This window comes from Dichotomopilus funicola, assembly GCF_033296635.1.
Source record: "Dichotomopilus funicola strain CBS 141.50 unplaced genomic scaffold C8A04scaffold_49, whole genome shotgun sequence".
Taxonomy (NCBI): Eukaryota; Fungi; Ascomycota; class Sordariomycetes; order Sordariales; family Chaetomiaceae; genus Dichotomopilus; species Dichotomopilus funicola.
Genome location: NW_026944070.1, coordinates 177654 through 190152, shown reverse-complemented (window position 1 = coordinate 190152; position 12499 = coordinate 177654). Strand labels below are relative to the sequence as shown.

General features: G+C 55.2%; 6 protein-coding genes across 6 annotated transcripts; 3 read left to right on the top strand and 3 right to left on the bottom strand.

Annotated features, from left to right (window-relative positions):
• Positions 1-793: 793 nt before the first annotated feature.
• On the bottom strand, positions 794-2024 carry C8A04DRAFT_30348 (mitochondrial ribosomal subunit protein-domain-containing protein; the record flags this gene model as incomplete). The annotated part of the gene is made up of 3 exons (XM_062781348.1): positions 794-1072; positions 1131-1420; positions 1475-2024. 3 exons carry the CDS (start codon positions 2022-2024, stop codon positions 794-796), a joined length of 1119 nt encoding a protein of 372 aa, XP_062635461.1.
• A 770-nt stretch (positions 2025-2794) lies between these two features.
• Positions 2795-3763, top strand: C8A04DRAFT_30347 (glycosyltransferase; the record flags this gene model as incomplete). The annotated part of the gene is made up of 3 exons (XM_062781347.1): positions 2795-3176; positions 3244-3382; positions 3457-3763. 3 exons carry the CDS (start codon positions 2795-2797, stop codon positions 3761-3763), a joined length of 828 nt encoding a protein of 275 aa, XP_062635460.1.
• Positions 3764-3829: 66 nt separating this feature from the next.
• C8A04DRAFT_30346 (uncharacterized protein) lies at positions 3830-4618 on the top strand (the record flags this gene model as incomplete). Its single annotated transcript, XM_062781346.1, has 2 exons — positions 3830-3905; positions 3999-4618. 2 exons carry the CDS (start codon positions 3830-3832, stop codon positions 4616-4618), a joined length of 696 nt encoding a protein of 231 aa, XP_062635459.1.
• Positions 4619-5775: 1157 nt separating this feature from the next.
• C8A04DRAFT_13545 (3-isopropylmalate dehydrogenase) lies at positions 5776-7270 on the top strand (the record flags this gene model as incomplete). The annotated part of the gene is made up of 7 exons (XM_062777758.1): positions 5776-5826; positions 5900-5920; positions 5975-6046; positions 6132-6726; positions 6784-6900; positions 6963-6997; positions 7070-7270. 7 exons carry the CDS (start codon positions 5776-5778, stop codon positions 7268-7270), a joined length of 1092 nt encoding a protein of 363 aa, XP_062635458.1.
• A 356-nt stretch (positions 7271-7626) lies between these two features.
• Positions 7627-9541, bottom strand: C8A04DRAFT_30344 (WD40-repeat-containing domain protein; the record flags this gene model as incomplete). Its single annotated transcript, XM_062781345.1, has 2 exons — positions 7627-9378; positions 9437-9541. 2 exons carry the CDS (start codon positions 9539-9541, stop codon positions 7627-7629), a joined length of 1857 nt encoding a protein of 618 aa, XP_062635457.1.
• A 641-nt stretch (positions 9542-10182) lies between these two features.
• C8A04DRAFT_38603 (uncharacterized protein) lies at positions 10183-11763 on the bottom strand (the record flags this gene model as incomplete). The annotated part of the gene is made up of 1 exon (XM_062784282.1): positions 10183-11763. The coding sequence occupies one exon, from the start codon at positions 11761-11763 to the stop codon at positions 10183-10185; it is 1581 nt and encodes a 526-aa protein (XP_062635456.1).
• Between the last annotated feature and the right edge of the window lie 736 nt (positions 11764-12499).

The window sequence follows — 12499 nt, the reverse complement described above, 5'->3', positions numbered from 1 at the left end:
GCTGTGGATCGTCGAAACTGGCCACCCCTGGAAAGTTTAACGTTAATTCCATCACCTCTGGTTTCCTTGCCCAGCCTCCCCCTGTTATTATCTCTGTGCGATCTGACACATCCCACTTCCACATCCCGCAAAGCAACAATGCATTGATGGAAGAGGACAATAGGTAGATTACGGAGATCGGATAACAAATATCAAACAAGCCTCCCTCAGCCAACACCAAGTCCCAACCGGCTTCCAACGTGGAAATACGGAAATAATAAGCCCACGGGCCTTCGTGCAGTTTACACAGTATGCAAAGCCAGTTGGTGGAATGCCACCGTGACGGGATCTCAGGGCTGAAAAGTTTCAAAGACTCGTTGTTGGCCCTGAAAGATCGTCTTCACCAACCTCACGACAAGAAGTCTCAAATTTAAAAACGGGAAGGAGGGAAGGGGAGGACAAAAACGAGTAGTAAAATCGGCGTTCATTGCGCAAAAGACCGGGCCAGATCCTCTCAGCAGTTCATTGATATACATTTAAGTTCATAATACACAGTAAAGCATCCCCCAAAGCTGACCACGACCGCGAGGGTCACAGCAAGGGGTAGGCCGTCTCGGTGGACTGGCCTATTATTGTAAGTCGCGACGAAGCACGCAACCGAAGGAGGAGCCGAGCTCGGCAGGTCCTCTCTCAGGCCGGCCCAGGTCAACCGGCAGCGTGGCATAAGACGTAGACCAAACTTCCCTTCTTCTCCATTTCTTGAGCCCCTCTCCCCAGGCTACGCCATGCAGGTGACTAACCCATCCATCATCGCTTACCGAGAGGCACGCAACGACGGCGTTGGCCGCCCCTTCAGCGAGAGGACCGGTCCGTCTACCCTGACGTTTAAGGCTTCCTGAATCGTCCGCACGCCGTCGACCAGTGCACCTTCCTTTCGCTTGCTTTCATCTAACAGAAGTGCTTGTTCTCGTATCGTGCCAAGTTGCTTCTTCCGCTCCTCGGTTACGTGCCAGTCCTTGGGGAACCTGATTTTGGGTTTGAATTTGTGGTGGCGAGTGTCGAGAGGGATGTCCTCAAACATGTCGGTAGGGTCCTAGCCCGAGGTTAGCAGGGGAATTGCTATTTCAGAGGGCCCGGTCTCGTTAAAGTACCTTCGCTGCCGCAATCAACTTATCCACGAGATCTCCCAGATACCGCTTGTTCTGGGCCTGATGCTCAAACCTCTCGCAACTCATCTTGACGATCTCCTTCTCTGGGTTGAATCTGGCCCCGGCAAGCTTTTTAAGCTTTAATTGTTGCGCCGGAGTGAGGCCGGGAACATCAGAGGGGCAGAATTCCACTACAACCTTCCTGTCTGACGGGTGAACTTCGCCCAGGTAAGTTGTGTATCGAAACCGTAGAATTTCTTGTTCCGTAGGTGGTTGGAATGGCTTGGCGAGTCCTAGATTTTTGTGTTAGCCAAGCAGCTGGTCGGCCTGGGTCAGGAACGGCTTACTCGAGAGTAATGGCATCTCCCACACGGCTAGGCGCGCGTACTCTCTGAACTCGCGGTGTTCCTCGAGCTTGGCATGACCCATGGCCATGATGTCGTCCTCCTCAAAATCGTCCTCGCCCACTTCGTCCGTTAACATGTCATTGTCGACTTCGTCCTCATGCCAGAACGTCGACCTTTTTACACGTTGCAGTGCCCGCAAGCCTCGGGTGCCTTCATCCACCTGTTCCCTCAGCGTGTCGTACTCCCGTTTTACTTTTGGGTCTAGCTTCTCCCAGTCCGCAAGCATGCGCTGGGCTTCCTCCCGCTCCTCATTTGTGATATCCTCCTCCTCGAGCAAGCCGGCCAGAAATTCGCCGGGGTTCCTAATATCCGGCCCGGGCTCGCCAGTAAATGCTTTTTCCTCTTCCGTTGGGACGATGATTTTGCCGCGCCATTGTGTCGTCGAGAGCGGTCGGGACGTTGCAGGTCGTGGGAAGGGGATAGAATAAACGGTTGATAACCTCCTATTCGGCCGGAGGCACAGTCGGAGGAGGTTGGCGGGTGTAGCCATACCAGCAAGTCGGGTAGTTGAATCGAGGGGGAATGCGTTACCAATGCGCGGGAGAAACAATGGCCAAAATTTTGGTGGCACTCGCCCACGGCACCCCACCTCAGCCACATCTGCACCGCCACACTTCAAAGAGTTGCTCATGAACTCTTCATGTGCTTCTTCACCGGCGAATTAAACTTGCCTGGGTATCAAAACGAGCATCCGATGATAATGGACTTATAAAGCTACTCACAGGTAGTACGGGGACAATTTCCAGGAGCATTATGAGATTCGGCACCCGATGAGAGAGACTAGGCGTGGCCGGAGCGTTTGTAAGTCATGGTGCGGTTGTGAACAACCTGGAATAGGACACTGGGTCCACCGACCCATCTCTTTACAAAAACATGATTCAGTTTCATCGCAATAGCCCTCTTTAATATTTGGCTAACCTACGTGTAGTTAATGAAGGGTTCGGTTCATCGCATTGTTGAAAGAACAGTGCTTTTCAATGCCTCACAGCTTTGAGTGAGGCTGGCTCAGGTGGGAGGGAAGGTGGAATGCCCCACTTCTTTGAGCGCACAGACCACCTATCCCCCACTATAAATACCAGCCATCCCACTCCGAGTTATTCCCGAGATTTACCCGACCCATCCCCCAAACCTCCACCCTCGCAACAATTAACGCCGACAAAAACCCGAGGTTTTCCCGCCCCAGCACCAACCCCTTTTCTCGTCTCTCACTTATCCACACGCACGAGTGTGTGAAGCTGCGTCGCTGACCTGCACGGCGCCATGAACCCCGTCGACGCGGCCGTTGATGGATCGCAGGCCTCAGATCCCCGTGGCGATCGCCTTGGCGGTGGTGCGTCCCCCGTCCCGGGCCGTAGGTGCTTTGTCACCATCGGTGCCACGGCTGGGTTCCGCTCCCTCGTCGAGGAGGTGAGCACCCCTGCGTTCCTCGCGTGCCTCGCGGCACACGAGTTCACCTCTTTGGAGGTGCAGTGCGGGCCAGACTTGGCCTTCTTTGAGCAGCGGGTCGCCAGTCTCAGCGACGAGGAGATGTGTGGCGTGCTTGTCCACGCGTTTGACTACACGGGCGACATGCACGCCCACATTCTCCTCTGCCGCGGCGAGGCCGGGGCTCGTCCGGCGGGTTGCGTCATCTCTCATGGTGGTGAGTTTGGATTGGGGGGTTGCGACGGAAGAGTGGCAGTGTGTTGGAACTCACAATGAAAATGTAGGCACGGGAACCATTGGAGAAGTGCTTGGTGTCGCGGCCCCACTGATTGCGGTCGCCAACCCGACGCTCATGGACAATCACCAGCTCGAGCTAGTTGAGGATCTTGAGGAGCAGAATCTGGTTGTCCACGGGCAGATTGGGTAAGCATACCTTCCCTCCGTCTCATGAAGGCGGTCACGTTCCTATCCCGATGCTAACGCTACCCGTTGCATAGTTCACTCCCCGCCGCCATCCATCGCATCGTCCAGCTCATCCCCCAAGGCACGTTAGATGATTTGCCGCCGTATCAGCCACCGCCGTTTCCTGTTGCCGCTGCCGACCGTTTTACGCTCTTCGATTGGATGGTACTAACCTGCTACCCAGAGGAGCTTGCCGCCCAGACGCGGGCCCTGGACCTGGGGGAGTCCGCAGCCGAGTCTGCGGCCCATCAACAGCAGCAGCAACAGCAGCAACACCTCGTGGGCACGGAGAGCGCGCGTGCCAGCAGCCGGGAGGACGACGCTCTCCTCCAGCTCGATTAGGAATCCGAGGCTGGCGGCTCTTCTGCGTCAACTGGTGCTGAAGGTTGGGAAAGCGTGGGATCGACCATGGTGGGCGAACCAGATTCGCCTGTGACGAACTTGGAATCTGGCGGTGGAAACAACGCTGCCACTGACGTCCCTGGTGATCCGGAGCACGAAGGCGCTCCTTCGTTGGCACTTGACGGCGTGGCCCAGCCCAACTAGGGACCTGCGGCTGGCCAAATCGTTTCACCAGTGGCCAATGGAGCCGGCGAAGTGGATATGAGCGGATGGGATAGTGAGAGCACCGATTTGGACGAAACTCCTCGCCTCCCAGCTACCTATAACTCCGATGAGCCGTATTACGACCAGCTTGATAACACCTTATTCTCCATCGCTCGCAGGGCCTTCCGCGGAGAGGGAATCATTATCCTGAGTTCGATCGAAGATTTAGACCAGTTCTTAAACTTCGACCCAATCGGCCCCGGCTACAACTACATTGACAACATTGACAACATCATACCTCTCATTTCAGGGGAGCGTGGCCCAGCGACTTTTCCTTCCGTCGATGATGAAGTAGACAATCTCACCAACCCTGATGAGGTTGAAGCCTCCCCGCCTCTCATCTCAGCCGAACATGGCTCCCCGACTCTTTCTTCGATTGGAGACGATAGCGAGGAGGGCCTCATCGACCTTGACGACGCCAACGTCCCCTTGCCTATCATCAACGGACACGGAATTGACCACGATGTCCGGCAGCATCCTGCGGGTAGCCAGCCGCCAGCGGATAGTGAGAACGGGACTCATGTAGAGGACTGGGATGGGCTTTGGTTTTGGGGCCGTGGATTGGAGGAATGGGAGGCCAGGCGTGATTAGGCAGACGACCGTGAGAAGTATATCCGGGGGGTTATTGGTGGCCGGGGAACATTGGGCTGAGGACTGAGATCACGCGAGGGTATTTAATGCAATGATGCAACGGTTTTCTGAGAGCACAGGGATGGTTATATGGATGGCCTTTTACTGCTTGGAACAGCAGTACTTTGCGATGGTTTGGCTTGGGAAGGTACATACAAGGTCTTGAAGAAGGACTGGGTCCGGCTTCATCAAAAGAAGGAAGGTTTGGCGGTTTTACAACAACATTGGCCACGCTCGTCTGAGGAGAGAAGATGGAGTGGAAAGGAGAGAAATCAAATTGCTTCAGGCCAAAGAAACGGAGCTTTACCGCAGGGGCAGTTGATGTGATTTTCCGGCCCCAAAAACTAGTATGCATGGCTGCGGTCTTCGAATCTAGGAGTGGTTTCAAGCATCGGGGCCGTTGAGCATACCCGTTCTTCATATAGTTTCTGAATCTTGCAACAGAAAGGAAAACCGATTTGCAACCTGGCGGAAGGCACGGAATTGTGACGGGAACGTGTCTGTTTTTGATACACCTTGCCAAGCTTGATGAGAAACTAATATTTGTGTGGCCCTCCTTGTGGCAGAGAACGTAGTAGAGAAAACAGGCATTTATGTCCAGCCTTGAGATGTTGTTCGATCCGGGATTTTGGTGTTAATGTTTTTGAGCAACCTTGCATTGGGCGGGGAAACGCCATCAAGAGATGTTTGGAGGTGGAGCGCATGCTGGTATTTGCACACAACCTCGGAATCCTGGTATAAGATAGATCATTTTGCTGAGGATATCCGTAAAGTACAACCGAGAACACTCGACCGTTCTAAGCCGATATCGCTGTGGGGCATCTACAGTACCAAAAACATAGCCCGGGTACAAGCTACCTCACCTGCGTGCAATCGGCTCAAGCAACCAGGTGTGTTACCTTCGCACATTTACAGCACCTTCTCGGCAGGTGGGGTGTTGCGGTTTCGGACGAATAAGCCGTCCCCTCCCCGACTTCGCTCTACTCCTCTACCTATCTTGGTGGAATTTCCATGTTCTTTAATTCCCTTACTTACTTTCCGAAATCACCCATTCTCGTGCTTCGTCACATACAGCGGACTCTTCTTTGAACGAACTCCGTCGGACAAGTATTGCGGCCATGGCGGAACACAACATTGTTGTTTTTGCGGGCGACCACTGCGGCCCAGAGGTAATTAGCTACCCCCCGAGCTCTCGTATCCTTGGCACTCTCCGGAGAGAGGCTGACTTTGATGATTTGACAGGTTATTGCCGAGGCAGTTAAGGTACGGGTCTAGTATCCGCGACCTGCAATTGAGCCCGTCTAACACAACATCCAGGTCATCAGGACAGTTGAGAAGTTGAGCCCGACTGCTGGCAAGTTCAATTTAGACGAACACTTGATTGGAGGGGTAAGTCATCTCCCAACGACGGATCACACGGGCCCAAAGACATCCACGAGAGAAGTCCCTTGCTGACCTCAGCGTTTCTCCCCAGATCTCCATCGACGAGACCGGCGTCCCCCTCACAGACAAGGCCCTCGCCGCGGCCAAAGCCGCCCACGCTGTGCTCCTCGGCGCCGTTGGCGGCCCGAAATGGGGTGCCGGTGCCGTTCGCCCGGAACAGGGCCTCCTCAAGCTACGCAGTGAGATGGAGGCCTACGGAAACCTCCGCCCTTGTTTCTTCCCGTCCGAGGCCCTCGTCGAATACTCCCCCCTAAAGGCAGAGATTTGCCGCGGCACCGACATCATGCTAGTCCGGGAGTTGACCTCAGGCCTATATTTCGGACAGCGGAAAGAGTTCGACGGAGTCGATGCGTTCGACACGGCTATTTATACGAAACCAGAAGTCGAGCGTATCGCGCGGATGGGCGGCTTCCTGGCTAGGACTAGGGGGGAAACGCGGGTTATCTCGCTAGATAAGGCAAACGTGCTGGCGACAAGCAGACTCTGGCGTACCGTGGTTGATGAGATTTTCAAGAATGAGTTCCCTGAACTCAAGGTTGAGCATCAGCTTATTGACAGCGCGGCCATGATCATGGTCAAGAGCCCAACGAAGCTGAATGGCGTTATAATAGCGCCCAACTTGGCAGGTAAGCGTGGTCCCTCAACCATCCATCTCGAAGACGGTTTAGCTGATGAGCTTTTAGGTGATATTCTCAGCGACGAGGCGAGTGCCATTCCTGGAAGCATAGGGCTCCTGCCGAGCGCCAGTCTCTGCGGGATTCCAAGCGCTCCAGTGTCTTCTATTTATGAACCAATTCATGGTGAGACTCCAATCCTCCGTTCAAGCCCTCATGAAGACATCAGTCGCTAACGCAGATCATAGGGAGCGCTCCGGACATTTCTGGGCAAGGCATTGTCGTGCGTCAAGACCCCGTTTCCGGCTATTTCTATTCATTCGCTGCAAGTACAGAGAGCTGACATCATTTATAGAACCCCATCGGCACCATCCTTTCCGTGGCCATGATGTTCCGGTACTCCCTGAACCTCGCTAAGGAGGCGAAACTCGTTGAGGACGCAGTCCGCGCTGCCATCGACGGAGGGCTGAGAACTAAGGACATGGGCGGGAGCACGCGCACTGCAGAAGCAGGAGATGCGATTGTTGCTGAGCTGGTTAAACTTCTCAAGGCATGAGATATCCGATGCCTTAAGGAGAATAGACAGGGAGGTTTGAGGGGGAAAATAGGGCTGGGAGGGGACGGTGAAACATATGAAGGAATGCCTGGATTTGCCACACAAGAACAGCTACTCCCAACACCTACTATTCACAAGGTGGCCTTTTTCAATCCGGTGTCATCGGGCTGCCTGGGTTCGTAGATTTTCAACCTGCTCAAGGTCATATTGTCATCATACTGGGCGATGCCTTATTTGGCCATAATGAACAAGATAGTAAAAGAAGCCCTTGTCTTTATGTCTGCATTTGTCATCGACCTCATACCAAACTTCGCTTGCTCTTCTCACATCTTTAACAAAGTACCTAACCACCTCACTCATTCCAACCCCCCAACCTTCCAAATCTTCACGGCCGCATCACTCCCCGTACTCAACACCTTCTCCACCCCATCCTCACCCGTCTTCACCCACGCAACACCATACACACCATCCTTATGCGCATTGCTCGCCTGCACCCTAGCCCCAGGCTTCGCCAAGCTCCACACATACACATGCGTATCCAGCGACCCGCTAGCCGCATGCGTGCCGGCCGCGTTCCACGCGATGCTCAGCACACGTCCCGTGTGAGCCGACCACCGGTTTGTGACCACCTCCCAGTCTCCAGAGGTACTGTACACGGTGATCTTGCCGGAGGTGTTGCCCGCTGCGAGGTGGGCGCCGTTCCCGGGGGAAAAGGCCAAAGTGACCACCGGAGAGGAGGTGTTGGGGAGGGTTCGGGTAAGGGAGAGGTCTCCTGAGTGGGGGGAAAGGGTGTAGATTTCCACGGTGTTGTTGGAGGCGCCGCCTACGGCGACGGTGGTGTTGTGGGCGGCGAGGGCGGTTGGGGTGTAGCTTGTAGGCAAATGCTTCAAGAGCTTGCCGTTGGCGTAGACGGCGATACCGTCGTTGAGAGCCACGATCGTGGTGTTGTCAGCTGCGACGGCTACGCCTTGGGGTTGCGAGGATAACTTGATAGGGTCGCTGAGGAAGTTGTTGGTAGATTCCTGGATGGTGCGCAACGTGTCATCCCAACCGATGCTGTACGTCTGCCCGCCGCCCGAAGCGAAATGGGTGACTTTGTTGGAGTGCGCTTGTCCCTCGACCGCAGCTCCCGTGCCCGTCGAGAGGTCCCAGCTATACACCTTACCGTCGAAGCTTCCCGTTGTGACAGCTTTGCCCTGCCCCTCCGAGGTCACGCCGAGCGAGATGACGTTCTTGTTGTGTCCTTGGACCACCTTGACGGGCTTGTCGCTCCCTACCTTGAGGTAGTTCAGGTCTCCATTCAGACTCAAGCTGACGATCAACCCGTCACTTCTCCCGTGCGGCCACACCACGCCGACCTGCTGGCGTTCTATGTCCACACTCCCTTCCTCCCCAATACGCCATGTCTGCACCAACTCGCCGGACGCAGCATCCCATACCCGCACCGTCTGGTCTGCACTCGCGGTGACAAACCGCGCCGAGTCCTTGGCCCAACTAACAGCTAGGATGCTGCCCGTGTGCACGCCCTCACCAATCTTCCGCGTGGGCTCGCCCGTCTTGCCATCATACAGTTGAATACCCTTATCAGCACCAACTGTGACCAGCGTGCTCCCATCTGGGCTAAATGCCGTGCCTGTCACATACCCCTTGTGCGAGTCCGACTGTTTGGTATTGAACTTGAACGGAGTCCCGTGGAAAAAACACATGCTCCCGTCATCCGCCACAGTTGCCGCGCGGATGGGCCGTTGCTGGCGGATCGACACGGAATTGATCGCCCCGCTGTGCCCCATGATCTCACCGACGGTGTTCCCGCTGTCGGCGGTGATGCAGTGGCCGAACCGCCCGCGACCCTCACCAACCGCAATGATGCGCTGGCTGTCGCCGTCCCATGCGATGTCGGCGATGCGTCCGGAGATAATGGGGTACTCGCCCCTGGTGTTGACAGCCTCGACCGCATCCCACACACGCACCTGACCCGACTCATCGCCCGACGCTACCCAGAAGCCGGAGGGCGAGAACCGGGCGATCGTGGTATTTGCCGTATGACCGATGTATTGCTTCGAGAGGGACGGATCGTCGAGGTGGCGGAGGAAAATGGACTTGCCGAACTGTGGAAAGTTAGCAGGAGGTTGAGAAGACATAGAACACTGAACAATGGGAGCTCACCGCATAAGCTATGCGCTCGCCTTTGGGATCGCTGGAGAGTTGTGTTGATTGGGCCCGCCTCGTAGCAGGGCCCGGAGCGATGATCTTTTCAATTTCGATGGGCATTTTTAATATGTAGTCTGGATTCGGCCGAGACTGATTTGTTTGACTTGGGGAGCTCCAAAAGAAGAAAGAAAGGTAAACTAAACCTCCCTCAGTCAAGACGACTTGCTGGTGGGAGGAAGTGCCACTTCAAGTGGGATGGAGCCTGGCGCATGGAGGGGCATTCCGACAGGGGGTTGCGTGGTTGCGGGGCAGCAACCAAACACACTTGCGACTGGATGCGGGTATTGCTGCAATGGCTGAGGTCAGTGATTGGAGGGCTGTCTTCCGTGCAGTTGGTGCCTCCCTGCCTGGTACCAAGTGGGAGGGACGGAGGCTGCATCACATCGAAAAACCAACAGTTGATTCGAAGTAACAAAGAAAATATGGTTTGGGACGCGCGGCAGGATCCAGGTTCCCATTTTCAACCCGAATGAAGAACACGGTGAACGTGGGAGAAGAGTTGATGACGTCACTGGTACATAGAAGACGGAGAAGACGGGAGACATTGATTTCAAAATACAGTATCTTACCGACTAACGTTATACAGAGGAGCACCTTAATCCATACACTTATTTACACCAGATACCAGTTCTCACAGTCCAACGGACATACAATCTAAGACCGCTCGGTCCAACGTTCCCTCTCTCCCTGCCTTGACCGTATCAACATCCCAACTCTTCCCACTGCCTTTTCATCGAAGCCGAACTCACTTCACTCCTCGTCCCCTGCCCCGAGGCCCTTCTTCCTACAAACTGCAACGTGGTTCCGTAAAACCTGATTTCCCCATCGATCTCCCCGTCCCCGGAAAACCTGATAAAATCTGCATCACACCAATCAAGGTAGTCTTCCATATGGTCTCCCATATTAAGCCGCGCACGCCACTGGAGAGGCAGCTCCTCGTGCGACGATGCCCACGGCCGCTCCTCCAGGAAGAGAATGCCGGACAATGGACCAATGTCGAAGGAGCCCCAGAGCGCGTTGCCGTCCAGCGTGAAGATGATGCCGGATGTGCGGCCGTCCTCAGCGTACTTTAGAGGTGCCGTGCAGCTCACATGATACCGGCCGTTGAGGAGGCCGAGCGGAGGGAGTGGTGAGAACGCGCTGGGGGGTTGATAGCCCACGTTGCCGCCGTAGCCATTGTCGTAGCCGTCCTCGTCGTGGCCATCGTCGTCGTGGCCGTCATCGCCGTAGCCGTCATCCTGGTCCATATACTCATTTCCGTAGTCGGGAGAGCCAGGGTACGGCGGAGGTGCGTCGTCGTCACCATAGGGATTATCCCAGTAAGTAGGAGTGCTCTCGACGACGGGCTGCGGCGGGTTGGCGGGCGCCGAGCGGCCCGGGGCAGTAGCTGGGTTGAATGGCCGAGAGCGCCGGGCAGTTTGTTTGGTTCGGGGCGCACGGGCAGTGGTGGTCGCCGGGGCGGGGGGCCCGGCAGGACGGGAAGAGGCTGTTCGACCAGCAGCAGCACCGGCACGGGAGGTGCATCGGGCCGTTTGCTTTTTGGCGGTTGTGGTAGGGGTAGAGGCCGGTAGTTTGGGAGCCGGCGGGACAGCAACCTTCTCCTTTTTAGCACCCGTTGTCGTCTTCTTCGCTGCAGGAGTAGGTTTCGCTGCGGGAGTCTCCTTTTCTGCTGGAGTCTTCTTCGCTGCAGGAGCCTTCTTCGCTGCAGGAGCCTTCTTCGCTGCAGGAGCCTTCTTCGCTGCAGGAGTAGGCTTCACCGCGGGAGTAGCCCTCGCCCTCTTGGGCGCCGGCTCAGTGGGCGCAACCTGGAAATTGCCATTGGGCCCAAACGACACGCTGAGGTTAATGCTCACATTGTGCCCCGGTGCCCCGACCTGGCTACCGTCCGCCTTGCGTTTGCCGGTTACCTTTGGTGTCGTCGTAGCCGGGGTGGACGCTTTCTTCAGCGCCTGTTTGGCCTCTCGCTCTCGCTTGGTCCAATCTTTCTTGAGCTCCGTTTCTACCTTGAGAATATGAGCAGGCACGGAGAGATTACCCTTGCCGACGGCGTCGAACAACCTCATCTTGGCAGTGCCTTTGGTCTTGGAGGGAGGCAATCCATAGTGGATGAGTTGGGCCTCGTACCAGTGAGCTGGGCGATCTTTGGCGCCGTCAGTACCGTCGAATAAGGCCTTAAGCTCCGGTACGGTTGCGCGACGGTGGCGATTGTTTCCGCTAGCTTCAACGTGAAAATCACCCGAGTATGACCAGTTGTCGCGAGTGCTCGGAGGTAGTTGCGACATTTTGGGTGCTTTTGGGTTATACTCAGACAGTCGCGGGTTGTGCTGGTCGGTAGTTAACGTCGGGGAAAAGTAAAAAATTAGAGGGGAATTGGAAAGGAAATGAGAAAGAGCACCGATGGGTGCAGGCGGGGACGTGTGAGGCCTACCACGCACCTCAGGTACGTTATTAACGAGAAGCTGATCAACACTGCTCTGGAAATTAAAATTGTCACAACGCTCCAAATCACATTTTCAGTTAACTGCTGAAGAGTTAGGAGATCAAGAATCAATATTTTTGACATTAAACCAAGTATTATGCCTAATATTTCAACCATATGATGGACTACGGCCACCTGATGAGTTAGGGCTTTGAAAGTCGACTGTCGGGATGGTGAGAGCTTGTTTGGTCAGTGAACTTTCAGATGAGATGCTCGAAAGGTGGGGCCGGCTGGTGGTTGGAGGTTGCGTAACTTTGGTAATGCCAGAGAAGCCAGGGTCGAAATTTACCCACACCAGCTTCAACGGAGAAAAGTGAACCAAGGAGCCAGCCGAGACCTGCGCCAACCGACGCTCGGGCTCTCGTCACCAAACATTCCGTGGCGACCCATTCGCCAACTTTGTCGCGATCTTTCCAAAGAGCCGACTCCCTTAGACAATTTCTATCCTCCGACCTCCTACGCTAAACCGCACCTCGCTGCATTTAGCCTGTTTACTCTGTTAGGTGTAAGCTATATCCATTATTTGCAACTTTCCACCG